General features: G+C 50.0%; 1 protein-coding gene and 1 pseudogene across 1 annotated transcript; both read left to right on the forward strand.

Moving 5' to 3' along the window:
* Positions 1-377: 377 nt before the first annotated feature.
* Positions 378-17,146, forward strand: SEMA4A (semaphorin 4A). The gene is made up of 14 exons (XM_007171874.2): positions 378-536; positions 2,163-2,323; positions 3,901-3,963; positions 4,224-4,322; positions 4,554-4,659; positions 5,480-5,596; positions 5,974-6,098; positions 6,261-6,433; positions 7,490-7,640; positions 12,973-13,153; positions 14,687-14,805; positions 14,915-15,072; positions 15,354-15,454; positions 15,849-17,146. Exons 1-14 carry the CDS (start codon positions 395-397, stop codon positions 16,439-16,441), a joined length of 2,289 nt encoding a protein of 762 aa, XP_007171936.1. The 5' UTR covers positions 378-394; the 3' UTR covers positions 16,442-17,146.
* Positions 17,147-19,361: 2,215 nt separating this feature from the next.
* Positions 19,362-19,817, forward strand: LOC103007334 (60S ribosomal protein L23a-like; annotated as a pseudogene).
* Positions 19,818-20,478: the final 661 nt, after the last annotated feature.

A 20,478-nucleotide genomic window follows, 5' to 3' on the forward strand; every position in this document is an offset into this window, starting at 1 on the left:
GGGACCAGGCATTGGTTTGGCCTCTGGGCTATGGGAGGAGGGAAGGCAAAGAGTAAACAGCAAGAAAGACTTCCCTGAGAGTAAGGTGAGAAAAGGCAAAGTGGGGCTATTGGTGCAAAGAGATCAGAAGGGCAGGATGGGGAACAGCTGGACTCCTACCCAGAGGGGAGAGTGAGGCGGGATGAGGCCTGTGGGATGATGGAAGTGAGACTCTCTAGGGGCACTCTGGAGAGGAAACTGGCCCGTCTCTCTAACATCCCCCCCCACAATACACACTTCTGCTGCCTGGGGCTATCTGATTGGTTCCCAGGGAGGATGTGGTAAAGACTGCTCACCCAGAGAGTGGCGGGTGCCTGTTTCCCCAGAGCCGTCTGGTGACAGCCTCTGGCTGAGCATGGCCCTTCCAGCCCTGGGCCTGGACTCCTGGAGCCTCCTGGGCCTTTTCCTCTTCCAGCTGCTCCTGCTGCTTCTGCCACCACCGACGACTGCACGGGATGATGGGCAGGGGCCCACACCCAGGGTCAAATACTACGCAGGTAAGTGTCTGATGATCAGGGAGTGTGGGGATGGCAACACTGGGCTGACTGAGAAAGGAGTGAATGATGAAACTCACCTGGGGCAGAGACTGAGGAAAGGGAAGTGAGGGGACCAGGGGGCCAGGGGCGTTGTGCCTTCTGGTTCTCCAGAGTTGGTGATTTTTCTTTCCCTCCTTAAATGTCACTGTTATCAAACTGGTCACCTCAAACCCGTAATTGCTTTCATGCCCTCAAGTGCCCCAAAGCCAAGGCCCCTGCCAGAAGAGCATCTGTGGGCTTGGTGACCCAGGACACACCAGGACACACAACTGCACAGATGATGCTGGACCACGTCATGCCCAGTACTATGGACACCAAGAATACAAGAACTCAGTGTGGCCTGGCTGGGATACGGACCCTGGGACCCTTTAGGCACAGCTTGGCTGGTTTCTTACTGAGGGTGTGGTGACTGGTGGTCTTCCACCTCCAGGTAAAAGACTCAGGAAGGGACATGGGCCCTGTAGGAGTTGTAGGGGCAGTCTCCTGGGCACAGCTGTGTCTTTAGCATCTTTCTGGGGCAACGTGGTAAAGGAAATGCATGTTGCCCGTTGATGGAGGGGCCTCCTCTGTGTTGGGTGCTGAGATTACAACATAAACAGGACTCAGCCCCTGCCATCAACGTGCTGATGGTCCCAAGGGGAGGCAGATGAACAGACAACCACACTTTGGGGTGGTCAGTTCAGTTACAGAGGGGTGTATACAGTTCTGGGGAGGCCAGCCTCTCTAGCACCTTGCCACACATTTCCCCAACTCCTCCTCTTGGTTGGTCCTAAGAGTCTCTGAGCCTCCAAAGGTAACAATTAGCTAGTCAGTTCTCTAACTAATGCAAAAGTACGAATGTGCTCTTGAGAGAGGATTTCAGAAGCTCCTCCCCCCTTGCTGATATGCCAGGGGACCAGGCACACACGCCCCACCTCTGCCACAGCACGGTGATGGGGAGACCTCAGGGAACCTCCCACAACCAGCTGGAATCCCATGCCCAGGTGACATCTAGGCGCTTGCAGGAAACTTTGGAGAAAAATATTTCCTTTCTGTTCAGCCTATGGCAGTGATTCTTGTGGTGGAAATTTCCTGCAGTAGAGGCGGGGAGGGAAGTGGGGCTGGTGAGTGGGACCCCTACAACCCACAGCTACTCTGACACATAGTCCTATCTACATCTAGCTTTCCTGTCTGTGGCCGCCAACACCTTCCTGTCGTCTCTCTGCCTTCTGCTCTCCCCACGGGTGAGGACCAATGTGTCCTCCGCCCACCACAGCCCCCAGGCCTGGAAGAGCATCCATTGTGCCTCACTTTATTTCCTGTCCCTTTGTCTGTCTCTTGGGTACGGGCCACCCTCCCCCAGCCCCAGTCTGTCATTACCCTGTCTCTGGCTGCCTTTCCTCTCTACTGTGAGCTCAACACACAAAGCTCCTATGGCTGCCAGCAGGGTGGGACGAAGCGGGGAGCTGCTGATGAAGAGTGGGTCCAGTTGCCAAGGTCTGGGGAGCACACTCTGCCAGCCCTTTTCTTCCCCTGATTTTATCTCAGAACTCAGCTGCTTGACCACTGACTTCTCATCACTGTCTCCTTCTCACCACCTCTCAACAGGGGATGGACGCAGAGCTCTTAGCTTCTTCCATCAGAAGGGCCTCCAGGATTTTGACACTCTGCTCCTGAGTGGTGATGGAGACACTCTCTATGTGGGGGCTCGAGAGGCCATTCTGGCTTTGAATATCCAGGATCCAGGGGTACCAAGGCTGAAGAACATGGTGAGAGGCCAGGGGAAGGGCGTGGGCTGGGAGTGAGGAGGGGGCCGACAGCTGCCCTGCGCTTGGGCTGCTTACGCATGAATAACCACCCAATTTGCTGTTACCTATAATCAGCAACAATCAGCAATTTTTTAAAAAATATTTATTTATTGTATTTTTTGGCTGCGTTGGGTCTTCGTTACAGCGTGCGGGCTTCTCTCTAGTTGTGGCCCGCGGGCTCCAGAGCACGTGGGCTCTGTAGTTGCGGCATGCGGGCTCTCTGGTTGTGGCTCGCGTGCTTAGTAGTTGTGGTGTGCAGGCTTAGTCGCCCTGCAGCCTGTGGGATCTTAGTTCCCTGACCAGGGATTGAACCTGCGTCCCTGCATTGGAAGGCGGATTCTTAACCACTGGACCACCAGGGAAGTCCCCAACAATCAGCGATTCTTCGTAGAGACATATATATATATGATAGGTATAACAGACAAGAAACACTATAGTGGCCTCACTGTTCATTGGTACCATGAATACTGGTTGAATAATATTAATTACTAAAATGGCTGATATGGAAATCATTGACACATGAGAGAAACATTGACTCAAATTATATCAATAATATGATATCCACCCACTGGTAGAAATCACTGAAGCTTCTGTGTTAAATTACAGTCACCCTACTCATGGGAACAACGTGAGGGAGAAAGGGAGAGGGAAGGAAAAAAGGGAGGGAGGGAGCTAGCAATTACTGAGCATCTCCACGGTTTGTTTTTCTCAATGTGTGGTCTGTGGGCCACCTGCACACATGGGATGCCAATTAAAAATACAGATTCTGGGCTTCCCTGGTGGCACAGTGGTTAAGAATCTGCCTGCCAATGCAGGAGACACGGGTTTGAGCCCTGGTCCGGGAAGATCCCACATGCCATGGAGCAACTAAGCCATGCGCCACAACTACTGAGCCTGCGCTCTAGAGCCTGAGAGCCACAACTACTGAAGCCCGTGTGCCTACAGCCTGTGCTCCGCAACAAGAGAAGCCACCGCAATGAGAAGCCTGTGCACTGCAAGGAAGAGTAGCCCCCGCTCCTCCCAACTAGAGAAAGCCCACATGCAGCAATGAAGACCCAACACAGCCAAAAATAATAAATAAATAAATAAATATAATTTTTAAAAAATACAGATTCTCTGAGGTGTGAGGAACTGAAATTTTTAACAATTTCCCCAGGAAATGTGGTGTTTTTTTTGCCAACTGCTGCTTTCATACCATGCATGGCATTAGGTGCTTTACATATGCTACCTAGTTGTGCCCTCCAGAAGCCTGTGCAATTGACCAAGATCACTCAACCAGTAAGTGGCTGAGTCTAGATTCAAACTCAGGTCTGATTCCATAGGCCATGTTCTACCATGGAGCTGTGTCCTAATGAATAACAGTATCATCAGAGTAATAGCCAGGGTCACAAAGTGAGGTTATTATAGCCCACCAGCATGTAACTAACCACTATGCCTGCTGGTGATTTCACATCAGAGCCAAGGTGGGGATGGTAGGTCAGAGCTGGAGCTGAAGACCTCATTCCCTTTATCTCCCCTTTCCCAATGCCCCACTTCAGATACCCTGGCCAGCCAGTGACCGAAAAAAGAGTGAATGTGCCTTTAAGAAGAAGAGCAACGAGGTAAGTAGAGGTGGAGATACTGGGGCTCTGGTAGAGAACCCTGGTGTCCCTAGACCATCACTGGATGATCTCAAGTTGGGCAGGCAGCAGAGGATGCTTGTTTGCATGATAATTGCCTGCATCATGTTCTATAAAGACAGACAGGGACTGCCTCAGCATTGCCCAGTCCTTCTCCCTACTAGGGAGTGAGGGAGCAGCCTCTGGGGGCCCAGGAGTTTCGGGCAAGTGCCCTGGAGGCCTGAATTCTCTATCTCCCCCAGACACAGTGTTTCAACTTTATTCGTGTCCTGGTCTCCTTCAATGCCACCCATCTCTACGCCTGTGGCACCTTCGCCTTCAGCCCTGCTTGTACCTTCATTGTGAGTTATCTGGCACCAGCTCTCAGGCCCCAAGCATCCCTCCTCACGTCTACTCCCAGCTCATCCTCTGCAGCTCTGGAAAACTCTGGTTTTCCAGACACAGGACCCTTGTGAGCTTCCTGGCCCCAGACCAATTTTCCTCTACATCCCCTCCCCGTCCTCCCTCACACCCCTCCTTTCCCAGACATGAGACTCTGGCGTTCTGGCCCCCCAGCCACTCCCCCTCTCTAGGAACGCCAAGATTCCAACCTGTTGCCCATCTCGGAGGACAAGGTTGTAGAGGGGAAAGGCCAAAGCCCCTTCGACCCCGCCCACAAGCACACGGCTGTCCTGGCAGGTGAGTATGAGTTTCCCTGGTCCATCCCAGCAACTGCTTTCCCTGGTCACTCTGTGACATATGGAATCTGACAATTTCCTGAAAAGCAGGGGACAGAGGGAGGAGAAGCCAGGAGCCGCGGAGCACAAAATCAGAGGGAGAATCAGATACCCCAAACACCAGCTCCTGCTGAAACTGCCACAAAGGAGGTGGAGCGAAATGGATATGGAGAGATGCACAGAGGCGGGAGGGTCCAGGAAGGGTCTCAGGCAGGGAAGAGGCCTGAGATTCAGTCATTTGTTCAACAAGTATGCTCTGTATGAATGCCCCCTCTGGTGGGCCAGGCATTGTGCTAGGGACTGTAGGGATTACAAAGAAGAAATCATGGTGCTGTGCCCTCCTGGACACAAACCGTTACAGACTCCCCACCCTGGCTTCCTGAAGGCGGTGGACTTTGACTGAGTGGGACCTTGAAAGATAGGTAGATGGGCAGGGAAGGTGTTCCATGAAGAAAAGGGTAGGACTTAAGGTACGGAAACAAAACAAAGCCGTCTTCGGGCAACAATGAGTGATTCTAACTGGCAAGTGGTTTAGCTGGGCATAGGAGGGAGGAGCCAGAGAAAAGTGCCAAAACACTGAAGGCCATAAGGTTGGCCATTCCCTGTGGGCAGAAGGACCTAAGAACGGTGCTCAGTGGGGGGCTGTGAGCTGGGCTTTGGGATTCCATAGGAAGGTGTAGAACACGTGAAGGAGGCCAGAGGCTGATGTGAATGCTGACAGGTCTGAGGAGGGCAGGGGCACCCTCCAACTGATGAGGTCTCCCCTCCTCTCCCCACACTAGATGGGATGCTCTATTCCGGCACCATGAACAACTTCCTGGGCAGTGAGCCCATCCTGATGCGCACACTGGGATCCCAGCCTGTCCTCAAGACAGACAATTTCCTCCGCTGGCTGCAACGTAAGGACCTGAGCCCTACCCAGCACAGGTCTGGCCCCCTTCCCCAAGTCCCGGAGACCTGGCACTGTGAACTGCTGTTAATTCACTCAACTCTCGTTTGTTGAGGCATACAACGTGCAAGGCAGTACTGTTCGGCATTGGCGGTACTGCAGGGAAGAAGACATAGCTCCCGTCCTCTTGAAGCTTTCATCTTACATAAATAATTAAAGACGTACCAGTCGCTCCCCGCCCCCACCCCCCACCCATGGCTATGTCTCGACCAGCTGTGGGACCCGAGAAGTTGTGTCTCCTGTCCTCCAGAGCCAAGGGTTTTCACAAAGGGGAAGCCAGGGCATCCAGGTGCTCCACCTCTTAGCCCATCTGCCCCGCCCCTGCAGCGGACGCCTCCTTCGTGGCAGCCATCCCTTCGACCCACGTCGTCTACTTCTTCTTCGAGGAGACAGCCAGCGAGTTTGAGTTCTTCGAGAAGCTCCACACATCCCGGGTGGCCAGAGTCTGCAAGGTCTGCAGCCTGGGCGGGAGGCGGGGCTGGCTGTGGAGAAGCCAATGGGGAGATGGCAGAGGCGGGGCTGAGCGCTTAGGGACCAATGGGAGTGAGGGGCGGGGAAGAGGGTGAGGTCACGTGGGGGCAGGGGGCGTCACCTGACGCCTCCGGTGCCCCTAGAACGACGTGGGCGGCGAAAAGCTGCTGCAGAAGAAGTGGACCACCTTTTTGAAGGCCCAGCTACTCTGCGCCCAGCCGGGGCAGCTGCCCTTCAACGTCATCCGTCACGCTGTCCTGCTGGCAGACAATTCCTCCACCGATCCCTATGTCTACGCTGTCTTCACCTCTCAGTGGTGAGCAGCCAGGCGGGAACGTGGCGGCTGGAAGCGGGATTACGGGTCAGCACCCCTGTTGCCCTGGCCCGCCAGGGAGGGTAGGAACTGATGTGAGCCGAGCACATACTCCACACTTCACATACGAAGGCATTTGATCGTCACCATCTCCCAGGAATTTGACTCATGCCCTTAATGTAGATGGGAAAAATAAAGCTCAGAAAGGTTCTTATTAGTTTATATCCTGCCTGGTTCCAAAAAGGATAGGAGGTAGCTTACAAAAGGCAAACATTAAAATAAAATAAAATCCATGAGGAAATGGAAATAAAAGGAGAATAAGGGAACCCAGGGATCCGGTCAGCACATTACACATGTGCTTTACAAATGTGCATTACAAATGTGCAGTCCTGGGATGTCGGCACAAATTTAGCTCTGAGCTTCCTAATGGTCAGAGCAAAGCGTGAAACACCACCAGCGACATAAGATAAAAATACAGTCATTGCTTAGAGGCTGAGAAAGTTTAACTTACTTGCTGTGGTTTGGTATCTGCTGACAATATGTCAGGTATCAAAGACATCTCTTGTAAGCAGGGTCTGGTATCTATGGCATCCAGAACTGAGAATATGGTGTATGTCACAGGTTAAAGAGAACAAGAGAGACCTTTTGTCTCCACAGACCAAGGCTGAAGGAATAAAAATCGTTGTAGTCAGGCTCTGGTTGGTTATCTGAGGACCAGAAATACATGGGATCCCCAAGGAGGAATACTTCACCTGGAGCCTGTTGGGGAGCTGGTTATACTGCCCCTCCCATAGGGGCCCAGTCTGGGCAGGCCAGGCAGGAGACACCCCAGGGCATGAGCCCCATTTAATTCTCATTAAAGATAATCACACCTCAGATCCTAAGATGGGCTAGAGTCTGGGGCTCTCCTAGCCCTTATCACCACAGCTGGGGCCTGACCCAGTCCTTCATCCTCCTGCCCTTCTGGGGTTTCTCACCAAGGGTGGGCCAGGGCTGGAAGGGGAGTTTCCTGGTATAGCAGAGGAGGTTACAGACAATGTCCCCTTTGGCTTTCTCCAGGCAGGTTGGTGGGACCAGGAGCTCTGCTGTCTGTGCTTTCTCACTCAAGGACATCAAGCATGTCTTTGAGGGGAAGTATAAGGAATTGAACAAAGAGACTTCACGCTGGACTACTTACGGGTTCCCTGATATCAGTCCTCGGCCAGGCAGCGTGAGTACTACCCACCCCACTGAGCAAACTCTGCCTCCCCAGACACATAATATGCATGTCAAAGTACCTATCACAGCATAATAAATGCCCAATAAATGCTAGTGTTCCCCGCACCCCCAGGTCCTGTCTGCTCAGATATTCACCCATTCTGGCTGCCCACATTCCACATGTGTCCAACCCCATCCTAAACACAGAGCAGCACCCCTTCACCCCAGCTGAGTGCACCCCAAATACCTGGGTATATCACTAAGGAAACAAGGGAGCACGGGCTGTGCCAAGGACTGTCTTGGGCATCTTCACCTGCATTTCTTATTTAACTTTTGTTTTTTGATCAGAGTGTATATGTACAGCATTTAAACAATCATATAGATTTACATGGTTGGTTACAAAAAACAGCCCTGTTTCCTATCCTCAGCACGTTTTCCTCTCTAGAGACAACCACCTTCAACTCTTTTAGCTGATTCTTTTGATATTTATCTCTAAATCTTGAAATACTTTTCTTGCTATTTCTTGATGTTTCAGTGTCAGGCAGTGTCTATTGAATTCCCATTCTGGATGGTGAGGATTTAACTATGTCCCCCACCCGCACTCAGCGATGTGCTGGAACTGGCTTGCAGCAACTAGCAAGAACCCTTTGTGCATCTCTTTACAAATCCGAGTTCAGTGACAATACATTGATAGCTTGAAATCAGCCATGGTGGGAATAATACATCATGGAAATCAGCAAACACTTCAAATCAGAGGTCCCCCCGCTCATCGTTCCCCAGAGCTGCCTTATCAACACACCACTGCACCCACCCCTCATCTCCCAACATTGTTTTATAGTAATTTTGGTTAGATCAATATTTATATTATGATTCATTATTCACAACTGAGCCAGGTAGTAAGCCATGATTATTTTTCCTTTTTGCGTAATTTAAAATTTTCCCCTGGGGTTAGTAATTATCTTGATTATTATTATTATTATTTTTGCTTTGTTTTCTAAGCTCTTATCTTTAATTCAACCCCAAACTCTTCCTCAGTTATCTGAATCTCTTTTAAAAACAGATCCATTAGGTATTCTAAGAGTTTCGTCTTCCCGGAGATCCTTCCTATCTGCTGCAGTCTGTACTACATCTACATCTTAACTACATCCGGGACACAACCGCCATCCTGGAATCTCCCTTCCTCATCATTCTGGGCATTCCCTTTGCCACTTTCTTGTGACAATCTGGTGGTTCTTGCATCCCACAACTTCCTCTCTTTTCTTTTTTTTCACTATCTTATTTTAGTGGAGATTCCCAGAAAGGGGTACATGGCAGGTAAATTTTTTTGAGACCTTGAATGTCTGAATATGTCTTTATTCTACATTCACATTTGATAGTTTGCCTAGGTGTATCTAATTCGAGACTAGAAATAATTTTCCTTCCAAACTTTGAAGGCTTCCTCTATTATCTTCTAGCTTTCAGTGCTGCTGTTGAGAAGTCTAAAGCTATTCTGATCCCCAACTCTTTGAATGTCACCTGGTTTTTTTTTTCTCACTGGAATCTTGTAGTACCTTTTTTGTGTCGCTGGTTGTTTTGAAATTTCATGGTATTGTGCCTTGATGATACCTATTCGTTCATTGTCTGGACATTCAATTTGCCCCTTAAGCCTGGAATTTTAGTTCTTTCAGTTCTAAGAAGTTTTCTTGAACTATTTCCTCCTGTTCCCTTTTCATTCAAGAAATATTTTTTGAGGCCACCTGTCACTGTTGTAGGCACTGGGGATATAGCAGTGAACAAAACAGATAAAAGTCTCTTTCCTCATGGAGCTGACATTCTAATGTCAGAATGTTTTTTCACTTCTTTCTGGACCTCCTGGACTAGTCCTCTACCTTTTAAAATCCTTTAAAAGATTTTTTCCATGTCTTTGGTTTTTTTCTACTTTCTGAGAGAGTATCTCAATTTTATCTTCCGATCCTTCTATCAGATTTTTAATTTCTGCTATCAGATATTTAATTTACTAGATTTTTTGAGCTTTGAATATGTCTTTTATAAACATGTTCCATTATAGAGAATTTTAAATATATAAAAAGTGGACAGAATAGTGTAATGGACCTCCGTACACCCATCAGCCAGCTTCAACTCATAGCCAATCAAACTGTTTCATCTATACCCCACCCACTTCTCCTCTTATTATTTTGAAGCAAATTCTGGTCATTGTATCATTTCATCTGTATTAGTTTCCTATGGCTGCCAAAACAAATTACCACAAATGTGGTGGTGTGAAACAACAGAAATTTATTCTTTCACAGTTCTGGAGGCCAGGTGTTTGAAATCAAAGTGTCAGAAGGGTTGGTTCCTTCTAGAGGCTCTGAGGGAGAATCTATTCTATGCCTCGCTCTGAGCTTCTGGTTGGCTGCTGGAAGCCCTTGGTGTTCCTTGGCTTGTAGGCACATCACTCCAGTCTCTGCCTCCGTCATCACTTTGCCTTATCTCTGTATGTCTCCTCCACTTCTCTTATACAGACACTTGTCATTGGATTTAGAGCCCACTGTAATCCAGAATGAGTCATCTTTTTAAAAAAAAATATTTTATTTATTTATTTATTTATTTGGCTGCGTTGGGTCTTAGTTGCGGCATGCGGGATCTTTCATCGCGTTGTGCAGGCTTCTCTCTAGTTGTGGTGTGTGGGTGTTCTCTTCTCTAGTTGTGGCGCACAGGCCCCAGGGCGTGTGGGCCCCGTAGTTGTGGCGCGCGGGCTTAGTTGCCCCCGGGGCATGTGGGAACCTAGTTCCCCGACCAGGGATCGAACCCACGTCCCTTGCATTAGAAGGCGGATTCTTTACCACTGGACCACTAGGAAAGTCCCCAGAATGAGTCATCTTGAGATTTTTAATTATGTATACAAAGACCCTTTCTGCAAATAAAGTCACATTCACAGGTTTTAGATGGACCTGTCTTTTGGGGGACTACCATTCATCCCATTACCTCATCCATAAATATTTTAGTATGTATCTCCAAAGGATAAGGGCTTTGAAAACAACAACAACATAGCCATAGTACCATTATCACACCAAAAAATTAATAATAGTTCCTTAATCTAATATGCATTTAGTGTTCAAATTTCTAATAGTCTCACAGATATCATAAGGGTTTTTAAAAAATATTGTTTGTTTATTGGAGTCAAAATCCAAATAAAATCTGTAAATTTGGATTGGTTGTTCTTTTCAGTCTCTTTTAGTCTGTATGTTCCCTTTCCAACTTCTTTTTTTCTCTTGCAATTTATTTGTTATGTAGAATTTTCCACAGTCTGGATCTTGATTTTACATCTCTGTGATGGAGTTTAAGTATTTTCTGTAAATTGGTTGGTGTTTGGATCTAGAGACGTAATCAGATTAAAGTTTGATTTTCGGGAGCAAAACTACCTCATAGTGGTAGTGTGGTCTTCTTTCAGGAAGTATGTAATCTCTGGCCACACTCTTTGAAATAAGAACTCCTCTTTTGTAGCATTATGTTCTTGTTTCATGGGTATACTATCTTCATAATTATCTCTCTTAAGATAATAATGATACTTTGCTGTGGTTTTCTTTTCTCTGAATCATTTCTGTTTCCTCTTAGGTTTTTTGTTTATTCATTTTTTCCATTTCCCTGTTTTGATCTCTTTCATGTTCATGGTTTCACTCACATATCTGGTAATCCTTGGTTATCTACTCATATTTAAGAGGGAGGGGACCATGAAGCTGTTTGGAAACTCTGCACCCTGGGCATGACTTGGCAACTTGAGCTCCGTGATCGCTCCACTGAGGATGGTCTGTCTGGACTGCTTTGTTGGGGACCTTCAATGTCAATATCTTTAAGTCTTTCCTCTTGGACCTCTAGTCAGTTTTCCTGGAGTAGATTCTTCCAGTCTTCTGCCTGGAGGGAGATGGTCTGGCTCCTGGTGTCTGGGAGCCATGGGGAAAGAGGGCTGGGTGTGGGGGAAGAGTCTCAGCAGGTACTGTGTCTACTTGGATTTAATCCCCTGCTTTCATGGTGGTGTCACCCATCTCTGCTGTACTCCATTCAGAGTCCCTCTGTCTTACCCTCTCCAGAGAATAAACCTCCAGTTTGGGGCTAGGGTATGGAAGGGACAGTCACTCAGTGGCATGGAGCTGGGGGGAAATCTGCCTGCTTCTTAAAGAGACTTTCAAATAATCTTCTTTATTCAGCCCCTCCTTTACCCCATTTCCAGAGGTGACTGGGGCCACTAATCCATGAACTTCAGGAATTCCGCCTTATAAATCAGATAGTTTGGGGTTATCCCTGGGCTGGCTTAAGAAGATTCTTTTATCCTGCTAACTCTTTTCCTATTTGTTCATTTGCTTTCCAGCTTCCAAAATGTGGCTGCTTTTGCCTCCTCTCCTGTTCTCCCCATCCCTGTAGGTTTGTGTCTTTAAAAAAAAAAAAAAAAATCCCTTTGGGAGGAAGTGAGAGTAAGTGCATATGCTCATTCTGGCATCAAAATGAAATACAGATGTTATTACATCACTTTACAGATGAGGAAGTTGGAACTCATAGAGGTGGGGTAACTTGTCTGAGGACGTATCTTGTAGGTGACAGAGCTGGGGCTGGTGTTAAGACAGTGCTCTTGGAAACGGAGGACAAGAATCGTGACCAAAGATCAGGACACAGGTGTCCCAAAGCCACAGTATGCTGGTGTTGGCAAGTCCTTTCGAGAACAGCCGGTCCAACCCCCTCATTTTATGAGTAAGAAAAAGAAGGCCCAGAATGGAGAAGGGACTCTCCCAGAGTCACGCATCAAATTCATGCCACACCATGATGAGAAACACTCCCTGTTCACCACCCCTTTCTGTGACATCATTCATTCAATTACTGACTCAGCGAACATTTATTGGGCACCAACTGTGTGCCAGGTCCTGTGTTAAGCCTGGGCTTACAGACATGAGTTCAAGGTGGTCCTTGTCTGCAAGGGACCCTCACTCTACTTCCTGCTGGTGGCCAGGCATGCTTGGTGAAGGTGATGATGGAGGAAAATAATGACAGCTAATGTTTATGAAATACTTACTTTATGCCAAGCACTGTTCTAATTACTTTTCATGTATTGGTGCATTGCATCCTCACAGCAAGCCTGTGATGTATTGGTAATAGGCCCGTTACCCTGTTAAGGAACCTCAGGCATGCTGAATTCAGAGGCTGGAATTCAAAGCCAGGCAGTTCCCGAGTCCAGCTTTAATCCCCATCCTGAAATGAGGACTGCCAAGAGGAAAGGAGGCAAAGGATATTAGCCAAGGGGGAGGGAGGGAGGGAAGACGCAATGGGTGAGTTGAAGGAAGGAGAAAGCTGACCTGATCTGCTTCCTCCCCCTTCAGTGCTCGGAGAGCCCCTCCTCTGATAAAGCCTTGACCTTCATGAAGGACCATTTCCTGATGGATGAGCCGGTGGTGGGGACACCCCTGCTGGTGAAGTCTGGTGTGGAGTACACACGGCTTGCGGTGGAGACAGCCCAGGGCATTGACGGGAATAGCCATCTGGTCATGTACCTGGGCACCAGTGAGTAAAGGGCTGAAGGCCACCCCTCAGGGGACCAGAGCAGGGACTGCAACTCGGGTTGAGGAGGGAAACCTTTGAGTTCATTCACTCAGGCATTCATTCAACACATGTTTTCTGAGCACCTACTTTGTGCCTGGCACCCTGCTAGGCTCTGAAAACACAGTGGGAGAACAAAACAGCCCTGTCCCTACCTTCTCTGAGCTTTCAGTCTGGTGGGGGAGAGAAACATGCAGGGCTTTGGTGACCTTAGCAAGAACTGTTTGTCTTATGGGGAAGACATGCTAGAGAGGTGAAGAGTGAGGGAGGATAGAGGGGGAGCTGGAAACAGCGAGAGTAGAGATCACAGATCACGCTTCAGGAAGCTTGGCTGTGAAGGGGAAGAGGGGAAGGGGAGGTAACTGGAGGAGGGCGTGGGATCCAGCCAGCAATCTTTTTAAAGATGGGAAAGATCGTCAGGATCCAGTAGAGAGGGAGATGGCGAAGAGATGGGCAGGCGAGGGGCTAAATGGCAGGTGAAGTTGCAGAGGCAGCAGGAAGCCTGGTTCTAGAACCAGGTGGAGGGACTGGTCGTGAGTGGGGGAGGTACAGACCTCTGCTGGGATGGGAGTGAAGGAGTAGAAGGGGGGATAAGACTGGACGGGAGAATGTATAGACTTGTGGGGGAAATGGGCAAGAAGTAGAGGGAGCTCTTTTGTGAAGGCTTTTGTGTTTTCTACAAAGTAGGAGGACACAAGGTCATGAGCGGGGTTGGGGGGGGCGGAGATTGAGAGGTAGAAAAGGTGGGAGGTTTGAGGAGAGAGGAATAGATTGAAATATTCAACGTAGAGAGAAGGAGAGGGACTTCCCTAGTGACGCAGTGGTTAACAATCCGCCTGCCAATGCAGGGGACATGGGTTCGATCCCTGGTCCGGGAAGATCCCACGTGCCGCAGAGCAACTAAGCCCGTGCACCACAGCTACTGAGCCTGCGCTCTAGAGCCCGCGAGCCACAACTACTGAGCCCGTGCTCTGCAACAAGAGAAGCCACCACAATGAGAAGCCCGCACACCACAATGAAGAGTAGCCCCCGCTCGCTGCAACTAGAGAAAGCCTGCGCGCAGCAACGAAGACCCAACGCAGCCAAAAATAAATAAATTAAAAAAAAAAAGAGTGGTCAGGGTAGAACTCACTGAAGTGCCTTTGAGTAGAGACACTTGATGGAGGTGAGGGAGGCTGGTGATGTGATTTTCTACAGAAGTGCTCAGCAGTCCACTGCCCCATGTCCATGGAGAAAGGGAACGGTTGGGTTCCTCCAGGCATGGAGTTTTATCAGGCAGTTGCAAAGGAAGGGCTGAGAGGCAAGGGATTTCCAGCCATTTACAAGCAAGCTCCATCTCCAAGGCATAGAGGGAAACGGTCTGACAGATCTGTGTCCAGTGCACACTTCAGAAGTAACTTTCTGACAGCTGCAGAAGCCATCTGGAGTCAGAGAGGGAGCACGAGAGGGGTGTGTAGATGGGGTCAGACAATTTCAGCTCTCTCTGTCTCTTCACAGGCACAGGGTCCCTCCACAAGGCTGTGGTGAGTGGGGACAAGAACGCTTATTTGGTGGAGGAGATCCAGCTGTTCCCTGACCCTGAGCCTGTTCGCAACCTGCAGCTGGCCCCCACCCAGGTGGGAAGGGGCCTGACCCTCAGATGGCCTTCTAGTGGGGCAGGCCTTGGGTGCTGGGTCCTTCCTAGGTGTGGCGAGGACGCCCTGACACTCTCCATCTCTCTTCCAGGGCGCAGTGTTTGCAGGCTTCTCAGGAGGCATCTGGAGGGTTCCCCGAGCCAACTGTAGTGTCTACGAGAGCTGTGTGGACTGTGTCCTTGCCCGGGACCCTCACTGTGCCTGGGACCCGGAGTCCCAAATCTGCCGCCTCCTGCCCACCACCATCCCGTGAGTGCCAGTTACCCAGCTTATGGTCTTCCTCTTTCCAGGTGCTACTAACACATTCCCTGCAAGATTCCCCCGGCCTGTGGGGGGCTCCTCCAGGGATGGAGTTGCACCAGGCAGCTTTGAGCTGCTCCAGCCCACCCTGGGCTTCTCTTCCCCTCCTCTCTGTTCTACCTAGTCTCCCAGACCCACTTTCTTCCCCCCTGCACTTCGCTCTCTTGCTCCCTCCTCCTCCCACTCTTGTCTGTTTCAAGGGATAATTTTTGCTTTCCCTGCCTTCTCAGGAAGTCCTGGAAGCAGGACATGGAGCGTGGGAACCCAGAGTGGGCATGTGCCAATGGCCCCGTGGGCAGGAGCGGAAGGCCTCGGAGCCGCCCCCAAATCAGTGAGTGTGGGACCAGGGGAGGCACAAAGGCTCGGGAGGACTTCTGGGAGGGCGTGGGCATTTCTGCCTCCGTTTCTCCCCCAGCACCTGCCTGGCTTGAGACCTGAATACCCAGAGTTGGAATGGATTTGGGATGTAGGCTGTAGGGAGGAAGGATAGGAATTCTAAGCTGGGATTCAGGATTGGGGTTGAAGTTGCTTCTGGTGTCAGAGTTGGAGTCAGATGGACTGGGGAGGTTAGTATGGGGCCCAGACTGGAGATAGGAAAGGGGTCAGAGTGGAGTTTAGGAGTTGAAATAGAAGTTGGAGGTGGGAGTTGGGGCCCACATTGTCGGGTAGAGACTCCCTCCTGCCCGCTGTCTCCTTAACCTTTGGCCCCTTTCCCTTACCTACAGTTAAAGAAGTCCTGGCTGTCCCCAACTCCATCCTGGAGCTCCCCTGCCCCCATCTCTCAGCTCTGGCCTCTTACCACTGGAGTCACGGCACAGCAGCGACCCCGGACGTCTCTTCCACAGTCTACGGCGGCTCCCTCTTGCTGCTACTGCGAGATGGGCTGGGGGGTCTCTATCAGTGCTGGGCCACTGAGAATGACTTCTCATACCCTGTGGTCTCCTACTGGGTGGACAGTCAGGACCAACCCCTGGCCCTGGATCCTGAACTGGCGGGCATTCCCCGGGAACGCATGGAGGCCCCGCTGACCACAGTCGGTGGTGGGGCTGCCCTGGCTGTCCCGCGGTCCTACTGGCCCCACTTCCTCACCGTCACTGTACTCCTTGCCTTAGTGCTTTCAGGAGCCCTCATCCTCCTCCTCGCCTCCCCTTTGGGGGCACTCCGAGCCCGGGGCAAGATCCAAGGCTGTGGGACCCTGCCCCTCGGGGAGAAGGCCCCATTGAGCAGGGAGCAGTACCTCCAACCCCCCAAGGAATGCAGGACCTCTGCCAGTGATGTGGACGCCGACAACAACCTCCAGGGCACTGAGGTGGCTTAAACTCTGGGTACAAGCTGGAGCTGTCGGGTAGGGCAGGGCGCCTGGCCATGCTGGCTGGGGGGACCGGGAGCAGTGCAGCCCTGACTAGGGTGGGAGTAGCACAAAAGACCACCTTCCTCCCACAAGAGGACCTTCTCCGCCACTCTGTGCCACCGATAGCGCTCAGTGGGGCTGGGCACAGCGGCCTGACTCCCCTGTGGGACTCCCTTCTACCAAGCACGTGGCCTCTCTAATGGGGGCTGCCCCAGACCTGGACCTAGGCTATGATAGGAGGACCTAGAGAGGATCCTTCAGTTCTGGCCAGCCCGGGACCTTCCAGAAACATACTGCTACAGGAGACCCTAGAACACCAAACACCTAAGCAACTGTAAGATAGCACACCACACCTGGAGACTCCACTCTAAAAGCAGCTGCCACCTTAGACACCAACACTCCCCTCTCCCAAGGCTCTCCAGGACTCTGCAGGGAGCTGCTTTCTTCCTGCTCCCCTTATCAACTCAACCCAGGAGGTCTTTCCTGAAGTCTCACCTCCTTCCATCTTGCTTCAGTTGGGGCAGATTTAACCCCTTCTGGCCTGGCTAGAACACAGGGGTAATCTGAGCCTTGTTCACTCCTTTTCCCTGGCTGACCCCTGGACCCCTTTCCTCTCCCCTCTCCTTTGTTTTGGGATTCAAAAACCACTTGTCACAGACAGTTTATTTTTTATTAAAAAGACAAAGCTTATGACTGGTGCTGTTTTTGTCGGGGCAGAGTGCTCCAGCCGAGGACCGCGGGAGGTAAGGGGAGCAGGCAGTCCGAGGACATTAGTAGGTTTGTGGGGTGATTGTTCTCTCCAACTCCAAACCACCTCCTTTGCCCTGCCAGCTCCCTCCCAGCCCCCAGCCAGCCCCACAGCCCTTTCTTCCACTCCAGGCACTGCTAGAGAGTGCCTGCAACTCTGCCTTTGGGGCCAACACACGTCTGTGTGTCTGCCGGCCAGGCAGCACCTCATCCATCACGGACTCCGTGCCGCAGCCCCACGGTTGCTGTCCCCAGCTGCCCCACACTTCTCTTGGCTCCTCCTCAGCCCCCCTTTCCCACTGCAAGCTGTTGGTTTCAACTCTTGGTGGATTGAATTTATAGCAAGACTGCGCAGTCACCCCCATCCTGGCCACATCCTTCCCAATATCTGACAAACACTCTGTCCACGCCCCCTTATCACCTTTCCCCTCTCCCTCCTGTCACGAAGGCACATGTCCCTCCTCCAACCAAGGCTAACAGGTGCATTTGCCCCTTCCGCTGTGCCAAGACCCCCTGCGTCGCCCTCCCCACTTTATTACTCCCTCATCGTTAATCTCCCTTCTTCTACCCACAAGTGTGCTAGGTGCTCTCTGTACCGAAAAAGAAAACAAAGCAATAATCCTTCCCACAGCTCTGCCCTTTCAGTCTACCCCCTCCACCCTCACTAACTCTTTCTTTCCTGTTACCACCAAACACCAGGCAGGGTCCGTTCTTGCTTTCCCCCACCCCACCCCCAGTGTCGCCCTCACCCTCTTTAATGCCCTGTGGTCTGTCTGGTTTTTCCCCCACCTCTCTGCTCAGATGACTCTCCACGATTTCCCAGAAGCCCCCCACTGGCCTTGACCTCTGTGCAGTCTTTACATCTTGGCCATACTATTCTTCTTACAACTCTCTTCTACTATGGCTTTTTCTTCAAAAAAAAAAATTTTTTTTTTAAATTTTCAATTGTGGTAAAAAGCACATGGTGATATAAAATTTATCTCCTTAACCGTACAGTTTAAGCATAGAGTTCAGTATGTTAACTATATTCACATCGTTGTATAACAGATCTCTAGAACTTTTTCATCTTGCGAACCTGAAAGTTGATGTCCATCAAACACCATTCCTCCTCCTCCCAACCCCTGGCAACTTTCTGTCTATTAGTCTGACTACTTTAGGTGCCTCATATAATCATACAGTATTTGGCCTTTTGTGACTGGTTTATTTCACTTACCATACTGTCCTCAAGGTTCATCCATGTTGCTGTATATGACAGGGTTTTCTTCCTTTTTTGAGGCTGATTAATATTCCATTGTATCTATAGACTACAATTTCTTTATCCATTTGTCTGCTGATGGACATTTGGGCGGTCTTCACTTCTTCACCATTGTGAATAATGCTGCAATGAACATGGGTGTGCAAATATTTCAAGATCCTGTCTGCTAGGGCTCCTTTATTGGTGTTATTTGGCTTCTCTTGGTATTTCTCCCCTTCTGGTTCCTTTTCTTCCTCCCATTACCCAATGCACTTTTACCCTGAGGCCGGGCTTTCACTGTTCCAAGCACCCTTTCCAGACCTTCTCTCTTGTGGCTCCGCATGACCTCTAGGCCAACGGCTGTGGGGTAGTGGAAAGGGAATGAGGCCAGGGTTGAGCTCCTGGGGCCTTCGTCTGCTGTTTCTAGACTTGGACAGCTCTTCCTGTCTGCACCTCAATTTCTTCACCTCTCAGAGGGAAAGGATGCACCGGAAAATTCCTGCTTTAAGCATTATGGATCCCTCACTGTCAAATACATAGCTCCAGAGCTGAGCTTTCTCCTGTGCTCCAACCAGTGCAAGGACAAGCCTGCTGGACGTCTATATCCAGGTGACCCAAAGGCTCCCAGAACACCTATTCTCTGTTTCCCTTCTCAGCCTCCCACCAACATTACTCTGGAATGTACTCTTTCCTCAGCCTCCCACCAACATCACTCTGGAATGTACTCTTTCCTCATCTCCCTCTAAGGTAAAATTTAGAGGCTATCTTCTCCGTGCCATCTTCCCAGCCTGCCCCCAGTCCTGGCTGATTAGTCTTCTCTAAGATTTCCCCAGCACTCACTGTCTGCATCACTCATGAGGTACTTAGACCCAACCATAAGAATGTAAAACACAGCTCTTCAGGAAGATGGCGCTGAAGGTGAAGAAGGAAGCCCCTGTCCCTCTCAAAGCCGAAGCCAAAGCAAGGTCTTTAAAGGCCAAGAAAGCAGTGTTGAAAGGCATCCACAGCCACAAAAAAAGAATGTCTGATGTAATCTACCTTCCAATGGCCCAAAACACTGTGGCTCAGGAGGCATCCCAAATATCCTCGGAAGAGCGCCTTTCAGAGAAACAAGCTTGACCATTATGCCATCATCAAGCACCTAGTCAGCCATGAAGAAGATTGAAGACAACAACACATTGGTGTTCAATGTGGATGTCAAGGCCAACAAGTACCAGATTAAACAGGCTGTGAAGAAGCTCTAGGACATTGATGTGGCCAAGGTCAACACCCTGATCAGGCCTGATGGAGAGAAAAATGCATATGTTTGACTGGCTCGTGACTGATGCTTTGGATGTTGCCAACAAAATTGGGATCATCTAAACTGAGTCCAGCTGGCTAATTCTAAATATAAAAGTTTTCAGTATATATAAAAAAAAGAATGTAAAACACAGAAGGGGATGGCACATGCAGTTTCCCCTGCTGGACTCTCAACACCCTGGGGGCAGGAGGTATCTCAACCCCATCTCCACAGCCTAAAGCGTGAGGCACTATGCTCTAGTGAGAGGAGGCACCTGGGAAATGCTTACTGTTTATGAGAGCAAAACCTCGGTCAGTCTCATTCTACCTGACTTCTCTGCAGCCTTTGACACTGGTGACAATTCCTTCTTGTAACACTTATGCTTTGGTCTCTGGCTTCAGTGCTCTTGCTTACCTTCCTAGCTCTCTGGCCACTGCTCCTCAGGTCTTTTAAGCACTTCTCTTTTCTTATTTACCTTGAAAATTCCCTTGGACAATATCTTCCATGCCTATTGCTTCCACTCTCACCTCTCAACCAAGGATGCCCATTTATTCATTCAGCAAACATGCACAAAGTACTTGCTATGGTTCAGAATCTGGCCTAGGGACTTCCCCGGCGGTCCAGTGGTTGGGACTCTGTGCTTCCACTGCACGGAGCTCAGGTTTGATCCCTGGTCAGGGAACTAAGATCCTGCATGCCAGCGCAGCATGCCCACCCCCGCCCCGACCAAAAATAAAAAAGAAT

This window comes from Balaenoptera acutorostrata, chromosome 1 (assembly GCF_949987535.1).
Source record: "Balaenoptera acutorostrata chromosome 1, mBalAcu1.1, whole genome shotgun sequence".
In the NCBI taxonomy this organism is placed as follows: Eukaryota; Metazoa; Chordata; class Mammalia; order Artiodactyla; family Balaenopteridae; genus Balaenoptera; species Balaenoptera acutorostrata.

Coding starts and splice junctions, on each gene's coding strand:
- SEMA4A (XM_007171874.2), top strand. CDS start 395: ATGGCCCTTCCAGCCCTGGGCCTGGACTCCTGGAGCCTCCTGGGCCTT. Junction 6,099..6,260: donor GGGTGGCCAGAGTCTGCAAG/GTCTGCAGCCTG, acceptor CGGTGCCCCTAG/AACGACGTGGGCGGCGAAAA. Junction 13,154..14,686: donor GGTCATGTACCTGGGCACCA/GTGAGTAAAGGG, acceptor GTCTCTTCACAG/GCACAGGGTCCCTCCACAAG.